At 40.2% G+C, this 12,964-nt stretch overlaps 1 protein-coding gene across 1 annotated transcript in view; it reads left to right on the top strand.

The window, feature by feature from the left end:
* CHRNA7 (cholinergic receptor nicotinic alpha 7 subunit) overlaps positions 1-6,722 on the top strand; it is a 102,528-nt gene extending 95,806 nt beyond the window's left edge. The window contains exon 10 of the mRNA XM_036878730.2: positions 3,199-6,722. Coding sequence (XP_036734625.1) covers positions 3,199-3,717 — 519 coding nt within the window. The 3' untranslated portion in view covers positions 3,718-6,722. The remainder of the gene's footprint in view (positions 1-3,198) is intronic.
* The last annotated feature ends 6,242 nt before the right edge of the window (positions 6,723-12,964 follow it).

Raw genomic sequence — 12,964 nt, 5'->3', positions numbered from 1 at the left:
GGGTCCAGGACTCACAGGTTCATTAATGCAGCTGCCAAGATCGACGCACTTTGTCAACCTCCAGCCACAGGGAGTTCCTGGGCCTTCTAAAAATATTTACTGTGTGATAATTTACAATTAACCAAAAGTTAACTGAAGAAAGACCTTTTTTTTTTTGTTGTTGTTGTTCAATTGGCTTTATGGAGTTACCATGTCCTCTTGGATTCTTCTCCATGGAAAGTTCTTACACTGGTAACAGCTCTATATCAGAGTTCATTGCATCAGCAGTAAAGTGAGCCCCCAGAATGGTGCTGCCTCCCACACAGATCTTGTGTGTGCTTGTTTTAAGAAGGTCTCCCTCTCAAAAGCTGGGACAAATTTGCACACATTCACTTATATTCTCAACTGACTTTCTTGTATCCCTAACATACTTTCTGTCGATCCACCCATACATTTGAAATAGGTAATACATTTACATGTTTCAAAAGTCAAAGTGAAAATAAATTTATACATAAAGAAATCCTCTGATTTCTGCCTCTCACTTTGCTTCCACCACCAATACTGATGACCATGTTAATTAATTCCTTGTTTTTCCTCCCAGTGTTTATGCATATGCAAAAATATAAACACACATTCTCAGTTCTTATGTTTTGACTGATGCACAGATAAGGGAATTATGACATGAAGACACAAAACTATTTTTAATGACCTGGGAGCACTTTATGGTTCCAGAAAAATCTTAAGAGCATATGTTAATTAGTCACTGCTAAGCACAAGACTATATTAAAACCAGTGGCTGTAAATGAACTATGAAGATTGTATCTCTCATTTTAAATAGCACACTGTGTTTTTCTTTCTTTTCATGTATATTTGAAACATAAACAGCCTCCAAGGGACTTTTATTATGATCTGTTGCTATGAAGAAGATAAAGAGTGCGGTGGCATTATGTGACATTTGCACAGCCAGAAACACAACCATAACCTAACAGAGAGGTCACAAGCACAGCTTGATAAGTGCCAAGAAGATTTCATCTTCTGAGATGCTTTAGCCTTGAAAGCTAATGATTCATGCCATGAAATTCAAAATAGGCCTGGTGGTATAGATCATATTAGCTTAAGATGTGCCTCCGGGGACGGCACAGATGCCCCCACAACCGACGTGATAGCGGAAGCTCCTGGCACTGCTCAGCTCTCCAGATCTCCGTGTGCATGGCTGCTTCTGGGTTGGACACATTCACTACCCACTGTGCTCCCTTGAGCTCTGGTCTAGGCTTTCCAGTGACTTCCAAATGGGGTTTGGGCCAAAGTCACAGGAGTTTCGAAGAGATCCTTGTAGACCCTTTTACAAATGAGGCTGCAGAAGGCTAGAAAGGTTAGGTGACATGCTCACTCTTTGACTTTGAGCCAATTTATTAGCTTCATTGATCCTCAGCTTCTTTATCTGTAAAATGGGGGAATTATCACTTTTCAGAGCACTGAGAGTCCCAAGTGAGATGGCATGTCTTACGAGCCTCCTGTAGAGGACAAAGCTGGCTTGAGGATTCACATGGGCCATGTGTCCCCACTGGTTTTTCTTTACTGATCAAGAAAAACCCTCCAGGGTCTGCAGAGAGGCCCAGGTTCTGGAGGTTTGTCCACACTGGTGGGGTATATGGGGTGTCACCCACCTGCTGTAAACAAAGGGTTATATTTACAGCTGCAGTGAAACTGCTCCTATACCACCTTGTTCTTTTCACTGCCTGTCTCCTGACCGGTCTACTGCAGTTATCTTTGATCAGATGCCATAAAAATCTTTACCAAGAAAGTACCACAGACATGAACTTAACAACTTACTGCCTTTACTTACAGATGGGAAATGGACCTGCTGTGTTGCTGACAGAATTTGCCTACAATCCTAAACCAAAACTAAAATCAGTATGTGGATAATTGCAGAGAAAGGGCCCACTTGTCCTACAATTGTCTAAATAGGCTTGTAAGATTTTTTTTTAACCTGGGTTGAGGTTTCACATGGCTTCCGTTTGTCCCTTAGAGGGAAAAACCAAGAAATCTCAGAGATTCCTCTCTAGCATCTTCTCTGCATGTATATGTATAGGACACTTTAGACTAAAGGCCAGTGAACTTGGGCCCCTGTGGCCAAATCCAGCCTACCAACTGCTTTTGCAAGTAAAATTTTATTAGAAAAAGCCATGCTTGCTCCTTTTACATGGTGGCATAGCATATTTCGCACTCCATCGGCAGAGCTGAGTGGTTGCAACAGAGACTTTATGGACCACAAAGCTGAGTCAGTGACTACCCGGCCCTTTAAAGGAAGTGTGCCAGCCCCTGCTGTAGACTTTGCAAAGTGTTTCCCCACAAACCTCTTATTCAGTCTTCACTGTGGCCTAATGGGTTGTTCCCAAACTTCCTCAGTTCATAGCACCTTCAGTGTCTCGTTTTCGGTTTTGTTTTTTTTTGTTGTTGTTGTTTGTTTTTTCACAGAGTCCCTAAGGAATACCTAACAATACTGTTCATTAAATAGGCCAAAACAACTTCAGAAGTATTAATGCCTTGATAACTTAGCACCTGTTGGCACCGCACAACCTCTCAAATCGTGGGTGTACCCTACCTTCATTTTCTGTTCCACACTGACTGTCTCGGCAAGTGCTTCTCATTAAGACAACTTGAGGAACCTGCCTTGCAGTCATCTGACATCGTTGCCAAGGGATATAGTCATCTAACATTACAGTGTGAGCTGCTTCAAACTAGGGATTTACGTGGTGTCTGATAGAGGTCGTGAAGTGATTCAAAATCTCCAAGGGTGATTTTATCTCCTAGCACCGTGGCCCACTGGGGTACCTCACAGGAACTTAGGTATGACAGTTCCTAGTTACAGACAGGGAGAGAGCGTGGGGCTTGGCCCGGTTCACACGGCTCAAGACCCCCCTTCCAAGATGGCCTCTCCTAAGGATGGTTGTCCTCCCTCCAATTGCATGCAGTGTGCCGGCCACAGAGAATCCAGCTGTGGCCATGGTGGTTTTCTGCATGGGTTTATTCTCTCATCACATTTGATTTAACCACTAATGCCTTGGCACTGCCTGCCATGGGGAACTCACCTGGGGTGGCGTGCAGGCCCTCTGCCCTAGTGCCCACGCAGGAGGGCTGGTACATAGGCTCCCCTTGCTGTGGGGATGGTCAGGTGCGTGCTCCCCCACTGCTGCTAACAGACTGCTGTCTCCCCAGACCAGAGTCATTCTTCTGAACTGGTGCGCGTGGTTCCTGCGCATGAAGCGGCCAGGGGAGGACAAGGTGCGGCCGGCCTGCCAGCACAAGCAGCGCCGCTGCAGCCTGGCCAGTGTGGAGATGAGCGCGGTGGCGGGGCCGCCCACTGCCAATGGCAACCTGCTCTACATCGGCTTCCGCGGCCTGGACGGTGTGCATTGTGCCCCCACCCCGGACTCGGGGGTCGTGTGCGGCCGCATGGCCTGCTCCCCCACGCACGACGAGCACCTCCTGCACAGCGGGCAGCCCTCTGAGGGGGACCCGGACCTGGCCAAGATCCTGGAGGAGGTGCGCTACATCACCAACCGCTTCCGCTGCCAGGACGAGAGCGAGGCCATCTGCAGTGAGTGGAAATTCGCGGCGTGCGTGGTGGACCGCCTGTGCCTCATGGCCTTCTCCGTCTTCACAATCATCTGCACCATCGGTATCCTGATGTCGGCTCCGAACTTCGTCGAGGCTGTGTCCAAAGACTTCGCTTAACTTGGACTTGGTTCCCGAAGTGTAGAAATTTTAGAGACGTGACATCGTAGGCTTGGGGAGAATCTGGGGTGCTAATCCCACAGCAGCATTCACCATGAGGACTCCTGTGTACCTTAGTGCTGTCAATCATTCATGTGGGTTACAGTGTCCTTGTTACATTCAGCAATAGGATCTCAGTTCATTTTTGTTTAGTCCTCTCAGATGGGTTACTTGATATCCTTGGAGCATCCCTGAGGTCAGCAGGACCTCTGAGAGGTCATTTTGCCCATGATTCACCACCTGGTGAGCCCTTTAGAGAGGGTGAGTAGCTCAGGACTGCCAGGGGAGGCCTGTACAATTGGTTTTGCATGCCTGCATGTTACTTGCCATGAAAATCTACATAAAAATTCATAACATTTTGTCTGTGTACAAACCTACATTGAAACGACTAGTAATAATAAACCACACTCAGTAAATCCATTTAAGTAATTGGTGAAAAAAAAACAAACTAAAAACCTAACTGCTGGTTTTTCTGCAATTCAGATTTTATTTTGCTCTGCCAAAGACAGCTGGTAGAGAGAAACAGTTTTACACTGTTGCCACTTTTTAAAGAAGAAAGAGGGAGACATGGTTTGCTTTGTTAATTATGCTTTGACCAACCTCATTTCTGCCAGGCTATGCTGTCAGGGGAAACAGGAAGGACACAGGTGTGTGCTGGTTCTGAACTAGGACAGACCCAGTCAAGTCAAGGTAGATCCCAGACGACCCCCAAGCTTCCTGTGCTGCCCCCAGACACTGGGAAGTTGTGTGAGTCTGCTCTATTCTGCAAAACCCAAAGGCCAAATAGAGTTCTATTAGAATTACCAGCCCAATGCAATAGCTAAAGCTAAATTAAACCATCTGTGTGTTTTCAAAAAAATGATGTATTGGATGCTTCACATTTACTAGAGTTGAGTAGTCTTAGAACTGTGTGGATTGGTACAAATGTGCAATATACAATGAAAGTATTCTATGCTTTTTCTCCATGTGTCACGGGCAGGGGCAGGGACTGAAGCCTCTTCTTGACTCCCTGTGTGAATGGAACTGGGGAGGGTGTGGCCAATGGCTTCCTTGAACAACAGCCCAGTGATAATGAGCAAGAGAGGCTAGCAGGCCAGAAACTCCAATTTCTGGCTCTTGGGCATCTGCTTCCCCACGACTTGTCCATCCCAGCTTCAGCCCAGGAAGTTGGTTGGATGGGCAAATTCACTGCAGATGTACCTTTTGAAAGTGAGGGAAATGTTCATTTTAAACCTACACAGTGACATAGTTCCCCAGTTACATGACAGTAGTCATTTTGCCTCTTCCCATTCTTATTTTTTACTAACATCAGAAGGAGACACAAGAAACTCTCTCCTGTTCAATTGTTTCATTCAGTAACTGCTCAGAGCTCAGGACTGCAGAAGGCTCTGAACTCCTGGGGATGGTTAGCTTGCATCTAACCCTGAAATGGGCATATCATGAGGGAAGGTTAGGTTTTCAGGGAAAAAGGAATTGCACAGATTTTTCCAGCCATTTATTTCACTCATTTCTGGGTAATGTACATGGATTTGTTTTCACTGGGGAAGATGGAGGTTTGCGTGTGCTCAGTGTGTGTGTGTGTGTGTGTGTGTGCACCTGTGTGTGCAGCTTCAGAGAGGACACCTTGTTTACAACATACAGTTGATAAATAAGGGCATTGCAGCAGTATGCCATTTGGAGCAGGGTCGGTCTCAGAGTTTATCTGTTCTACATGGGATGGATGAACAATGCACAATATTTTTTTCTTTTTCCTATTAAATTGTCTTTAGAAACAAGTAGAAGTGTTATAGTTAAAGAGAATGCTTCATTTCTTATTGCTATCCCTACTATATTTTTGTTAATAAAAAAACCTTTTTGGTTTTGTATTTTAAACAGAAAAACATTTTTAAAACATTAGAAGTAGTTTGTATTTTGACCACCCAAATAACTACTCTGTCATTTTTAAAAGTAATAATAAGGAAAGGATGTGCACATACAAACGTGTGAAAGACTAAAAGCCATGGCCTGCCACATTGTCTGCTTTCTCTCCTCACAGGCGACCACTAGTGAGCCTCTGGGGAGGGGGATCATTTCCTGAAAAGAAGAGAGGAAGGGAGGGAGCTGGAGTGGGGGGCACAGTCCCTTCTTGGCACTCACGCTATGCACAGAACTCGACCCTTTGCTTTCTTCACTTAGTGTTTTATCTTTGAGATCTTTCCATGAAAACATATAAAGACCTCATTCTTCTTAATAGCTGCTTAGCATTCCATTATTTATCTCAGTGGGGCTATAATTTATTTGATTAGTCTTTTATTATGAACATATAGAGTATTTCCAGTTTTTATTTTTATACACATATCTATAATTAGCATCCTTGTACTTCTATCTTGGCATACATTTGTGACTATATCTCAGTATAAATTCCAATTTGGAAAAGGAATTTGCCAGATTTAAGGCAACGTGCATTTAACATTTTGGTAGAGATTGTCAGATGATCTTCCAAAAAACTGATAAAAATGGAAACACCTACCAAGAATATCGTTGAGAGTGCCAATTTCTCAGCAATGGGTATTGTCAAGCATAATACTTTTTTTTCAGTCTAATTGGTGAAAAGTGATATTGCAATATTATAGTGATTTAGTTTGTTTTATAATGAGTGAAGTTGAACAGCTTTTCGAATGTCTGTTGGTAGTTTCAATTTTTGTAAATTTATGTCCTTTACACAATTTGCAAATGGGTTACTTGGCTTTTTCTTAATTAATTTGCCTGTGTATTCAGGCAAACATACAACTGTCTTATGTCTTGAAAATATTTTTTTTTATTATTCATCTATTGATGTTATTTATTGGTTCATTTATTTATTGGCATGTAGGAAGTTTAAAGTTTTGTGTTGTCAATTTATCTCTATTTTCCCTGATAGATCCTGGGATTTGTTTCCAGTTTTAAAGGGTCTTCTCCATTCTGAGATTATAAATAAACTTACTCATATTTTCTTCTACATCTATGGTTTCATTTGTTTATCTTTGTGTCTTCTAATTCTCTGGAATTCATTTACTGTGGGAACTGAAGGTAAAAATACATTTTTTTCCCCCGCTCCAAATGTTCAGTTGTGCCAAGAAAATATGTAACTGTGTATTCGGGTAAGTAATACAAGTATTGTCTTTTCCCCCTTTGTTCAAAGTGATACCTTATTTGTAAGCTGAATTCCTCTGCGTGTTTGGGTCATTTTCTATTTTATTAATTTGCTGCTCTATGAATGCTTTTAAGTTCTGCAGTTTTCTTCATATTTATATCAAATATTCATACTGGTATCAATTCTTTTAAGTCAGTGCTCCCCTCCACTCGCCTGTTCTTGCCCTTTCTCTCTCTTTCTCTCTTTCAAACACACACACACAGATGTTATTTTTCCTTTTAACTGGGTCACAATGAATTTATAGATGGAGAATTTTTCAATTATACTGCAGGCTATTCAAGAATACTGCAGGCTAAGCTAGTATTCAAATCTGATTTTATGTCACTCAGTTTTATGGTTTTGTGTAGACAAAGTCCAATGAATTTCTTGTTTATATCTAGATATTTTATTATTTGGTGACTATTTTTAATGGAATGATTTCTTCCACTTTATTTTCTAACCGGATGTAAAGGAAAGCAGTTGATTTTGTATATTTATGTCATAATTAACCACCACAATTGTAATTTTTATTGTTTCTAAGATTTTCTTTGGCCTCCTTCTTTCTAAGAATTCCCCTATTTTTCATAACGAATTGCATTGAAGTATAAAGCTAAATAATAGTGAGTCAGATGGCATACCTATCTTGTTCCTGACAGTAATGGGATGGTTAATGTCTCACTGTTTAACTTACATGAAGACATGTATTTTCCTTGTCATAATAAAAACGATGTCTGTGTATTCTCAAACTATTAAGGCTTTCTGGAGAAAATGTATGTTAGATTTTTTGTCACAGTCTTTTCAGTATCCATGGAGATGATCAGAAGGTTTTCCTCTTTTGTCTAGTAGTATGCTGCATTATATTAAAAGGTTCCATAAATCACTGTTATGCTCCTGAGCTGATGCCTATTTATGATTTTTGCTCTCAATATTCATAATTGATATTAGTCATTTTGCAGCTTGCTTTTGTACACTAAACAAAACAAGAGAAACAAAAACCTCTATCCTACAACCATTTACTTCATGTTAGAATCATCTTAAATATAAAAGAATTCACCTGGTAGCTGTCTAGGCATCTACTGGTACAATTCCGGATTTCTCCCATTGGGCAGATAGGTCCTCAAGCATTTCTGGAGTCATTTTTAGTTACATATCTTTTTTTAAATAGAAAATTAATTTCAACTGTTTGCATAGTTTTGCAATATAAGAACTTAGACTTTTAAAATTTTGTCTGCGTTGGTGGTTATTTGTTTTTCATTTCTAATTGTGTGCATTTGTTTCTTCTGTTTTTATTGATTTGGTTAACCAAGTATTTTATTTTTTATATTTGCAGACACCAAACACTTAGACTCATTCATCAGTTTGGGGAACAGGCTGCAGGCCTGTTGTCCCTTGGCTGACTGGACTCTTCCTGTGACAACACGCCAGGACAGGTACTTCACATGGCAGCGTGAGCCAGGGAGGGCCAAGCAATGCCAGACAGCATGGATGTGTCAGATATAGCTGGTCATTCTACTTCCGTGACCACGGTTAGTTGGAAAGCAGACCGACCTGAAGCTTTGACCACAGCTGTCTTCAGGGCATGGGCCTCCAGAAGGAATTTCTCACATAATGTTCTCTCATTGCTTCATTCTTTCTGGAATAAAATCCTCCAGTCCTCCCTAGGTCTGAGCTCACTGCTCATGGCTCCTTTTCTAATTACCTTGACTTTATTTGCATGGAGGTGTGACTTTCAGAGCTTATCATAAAATGGAGAGAAGGCTCTGATGTCTCCCACCAGTTACCGTCTGCAGTTTCAGTCTTAATGAACTACCGTGGTCCTGGTGACTGGCACACACCACTTTAGGAATCACGGGAAGGCAGGATATTCCATACTTCTGCCCATTTTTTCAACCTTTCTTGTCTGCCTTTCCAATGTCTCATTTAAAATTTTACATGGTTTCCTAAATTTCATTTTTTCTATCAACAATCCCTCCCCTGCTATGCTGGACCTTCTAACAAATATTGCCTAGAATCAACAAATTCTATTATGTTTTGCATTTTTTAATTTCTGCTTTTATTTTTAATATTTCAATTCTTCTCTACTCTTACTTTTACAGTTTTTTTAAATATTTAAGACTTTACTTTTTTAGAAGAGTTTACATTCACAGCAAAAGCGGAGAAAGTACAGAGCCTGCCCACACAGCCTCCCCTGTCCATAGCCTCCCCCAGTATCAACATCCGTCACCAGAGAGGCGCGTTAGTTACAACTGGTGAACCTACATTGACACGTCATCACAACCATGAATCTATAGTTTGCCTTAGGGCTCACTCCTGATGTACATTCTATAGGTTTGGACAAATGTATAATGACAAGTATCCACCATCATACTGTCATACAGAATAGTTTGACAGCTCTAAAATATCTTCTCTGCTCCACCTATTCTTCCCCCTCACTAACCCCTGTCAATCACTTATCTTTTTATTATCTCCACAGTTGTGCCTTTTCCAGAATGCCATATAGTTAGAATCATACAGTATGCAGCCTTCTTTAGATTGTCTTCTTTTACTTAGTAATATACATCTTAAAGTTCCTTCGTGTCTTTTCATGGCTTGATAGCGCATTCCTTCTTTAGGGTTGAATAATATTCCATTGTCTGGAACAATAAGAGAACATATAACCTGATTAAAACACGGGCTAAAAACTTTAACAAACACCTCATCAAAGAAGATATATAGACAGTAAATAAGCATATGAAAAGATGCTCCACATCCTATGTCATCAGGAAATGAAAATTATGAAATCGTTTTTTTATTGTTCAGTTTTAAGAGTTCTTTGTATGTATTGGATAACAGTCCTTTATCAGAGGTGCCTTTTTCAAATATTTTCTCCCAATCTATAACTTGTCTTTTCATTCTCTTGACTTTGTCTTTCACAGAGCATAATTTTTCATTTAAGTGAGGTCTTGTCCAACAATTATTTATTTCATGGCTAAAGTGTTTGGTGTTTTATCTAAAAAGTCATCGCTGTGACCAAGTCATCCAGGTTCTTTCCTATGTTATCGTCTAGGAGTTTTATAATTTTGCGTCTTACATTTAGGTCTGATTCTTCTTGAGCTAAATTTTTGGAGAGTGTACAGTCCGTGTCTAGATTCATTTTTTTGCCTGTGGATATCTAGTTGCTGCAGAACCATTTGTTGAGAAGACTGCACCCATTGTATTGCATGTGGGTGCTCAGTGGCTCCAGAATCCTTTGTTGAAAAAGCAGTCCTTTCCCCATTGAATTGCCTTTGCTCCTTTGTCAAAATCAGTTAACTGTGTCTATTTCTGGACTCTGCTGTGTTCCATTGGTGTCCATCTGGGTTTCTGTTCTGTTCTACTTTTTTATTCTTTTGCTAGTACCACACTGTCTTGATTACTGAATCTTTACAGTAAGTCTTAAAGTTGATCCTGTGCTTAAAAGTAATTGTGTATATATATATATATATATATATATATAGCATATGTATATATACACACACATAAAAAATTGTGAAAAAATACACAAAACATAAAATTTGCCATTTTAACCACTTGTAAGTGTGCAATTCAGTGGCATTAGGTGAATTAATATTGTTTTACAACTATCCCCACCACCCATCTCCAGAATATTTTTTTATCTTGAAAAACTGAAACTCTGTACTCATTAAACACGATCTCTCAGCCTCTGGCAACAACCATTCTACTGTCTGTTTCTATGAATTTGATTATTCTAGGTACTTCATATGAGTGGATCATGCAGTATTTGTTGTTTTGTGACTGATTTATTTTACTTAGTATAATTTCCTCAAGGCTCATCCAAGTTGTAGCTTCTCTTCCACTTTTATGGTTTCTTTTGTCATTATTTTTCTACCTTATTCAGTAGGTCCCTGGTTCATATATTTCCATTTATTCTGATTTAATCATTAAGTAATTTTGGCTGTTATTTTTCTTCTCATCAAAGAAATCCATAAGTTTTACTGTATTACGTTTTTATTATCTTCATGTTCTAGATATTCTGTAAGTTTAGTTTTGATATCTTCTTTGAACTAAGCTTTTTTGAAGGTTTTAAAATTTCCACATTTTTTGAAAAAGTTAAAAATTTCTAGTTGTATGATGGTGCTATGAGCACCATCTTTTTGTACTCCTAATATTTATAATTTATTGAGGTATATTTTGAGATTTAAATATATATATATATAATCAGTTTGTACATATGGGTCCTTCCTAGAGTGTGACCTTGGAGTTCTGTCCTTTGACATTGAGCCATTGAGCCAGGCAGGAGGGGCTATACTCCCTATCAGCAGTATTTCTTTTTTACTTGTCCTTCCTTTTGCTATATGGTATTTAACAATAATACATCATATTTTGATTCTATTCTAAATGTTTACTTTGAATTCACACTTGCCTGCTTTTAAAATCAGAACCCATCCTTCTTTTCCTGATAGGATGTCCTTGTCCATAATTTTATTTTTGTCCTTTGTGAGCCACTTTGTTTCCAGTTTACCTTGAATATGCCTTTACATTTTTAATATGGTTGGTATGTTTGGTTCTAATTTTATCTTCTCTTAAATAATTTCTCTAAATACTTCTTTTGCATCCTATGTTTTGAGTTTTTTTTTCTTTTTCCTCCTTAGGGTGTATGTGTATTCCTTTGGTTAAAATGGAAGATTTATTATTTTATGTGTTTAAAGTGGCTACCTATGTACTTTTACATAATGAAATCAAACCTGTTTACTGATTGATTAACCTGAACCTGGCTCTGGTGTTTTCACATATTCTGATACAGTGGCAGTTTCATCCTCAACTGGTTTCCAAAGCTCTGCAATTTACCTTTCATTTTATTTATCCATCTTACCTTTTAGCTCCTATTTTATTAAATCAACTTCTCATTAACTTCTTATACAAATTTTTGGAGAATTTTTTTCTATTTGTGTGGTCCTCTGTCTTTGCAGAATGGAACTTGGTCTCTCTCCCACATGCCATGCACACTGTTTCTTCTCTGTTCTCCCATAATGTGTCTGCATAATTGCTTTGCTATTTATTTTCATCTTGCCAAGTTTGCTAGTCTCCCATTCCAGCTTGAGGTGAAGGCCCCATACTCCCTTATCTTCCTCCTCTTTTGCCTTGAGGTTCTGAGGAGAAGGATGGAGACTTTGCTGCAGTTGCTGGTCTGTTAGTGATGTTGACATTCAAAGTTATGCCTTTTTAGGGGATCTGTATTGCCATTTGTTTCTCTAATTCATCAAAGAATCTGGGGCCTCCTATCCATGGGAAATTTTAGCCCTGTCTTGCCAGCAGTCCTGCCCAGTCCAGCCCCCATCCTTACATCCCTCCAGTAAGAGAAGATGCCCTCCTGGACAGGGCTGCTAATATGAGCAGCAGGTGGGTGGTGGAGCATGATCATTTGATCCAATGGTGCCTTGTAGGTGGTTAGAATCATATTCCCCCTTTTCCCACCCATCTGGGAAAGACCACAGGAAAAACCCTGGTAGGTTTCCTGCTTCCACTGAGATCCTCAAGGGTTGGCAGGGAATTGTGCTCTCTTGAGATTTCTAGACATTGTCCCCACCAGATTACAATTTCCCTTTCAGTCAATGTCACTCCAAATTGGCATGGGTTGTGGGGGAGAGGGGAACCCGATGGAACCAGGTAGTTCCCCTGGACTTGTGGGGGGGGGTTGTCACACTGAGGTGGGGTCTGTGCTTCCCAGATTCACACCACTCATCTCTCTTTTCTTGGCTGCAGCGTTTGGAAGAGTAGGGCTTGTGGCTCTGTCACTTCACTTACTTTCCTGCTGCTGTTGAGTTTTTCTGCTGTTTTAGGCAGAAGCATCTCTGGTCCAGCTTCTCCCCCACTCACAATAGCTTGTTAAGGACCTTGACCTATATTCATAAAAATTATCAAGAGTGGAGAGTAACTGTTATGCTTAAACCCCAAGGCTAGTGGTAAATTCTATTCTCAGCAATTTGAGAATTTCCTGGCAGGTATTTTTAACTTTATATTGAAACTATGGTTCTTTATGCTGAAGGAGTTTCCCTAGTTGTGGAGCTTAATACTTCT

The sequence above is a fragment of the Manis pentadactyla genome, chromosome 18 (assembly GCF_030020395.1).
Source record: "Manis pentadactyla isolate mManPen7 chromosome 18, mManPen7.hap1, whole genome shotgun sequence".
Lineage (NCBI taxonomy): Eukaryota > Metazoa > Chordata > Mammalia > Pholidota > Manidae > Manis > Manis pentadactyla.
This window is presented reverse-complemented; position numbering and strand designations above follow the sequence as displayed.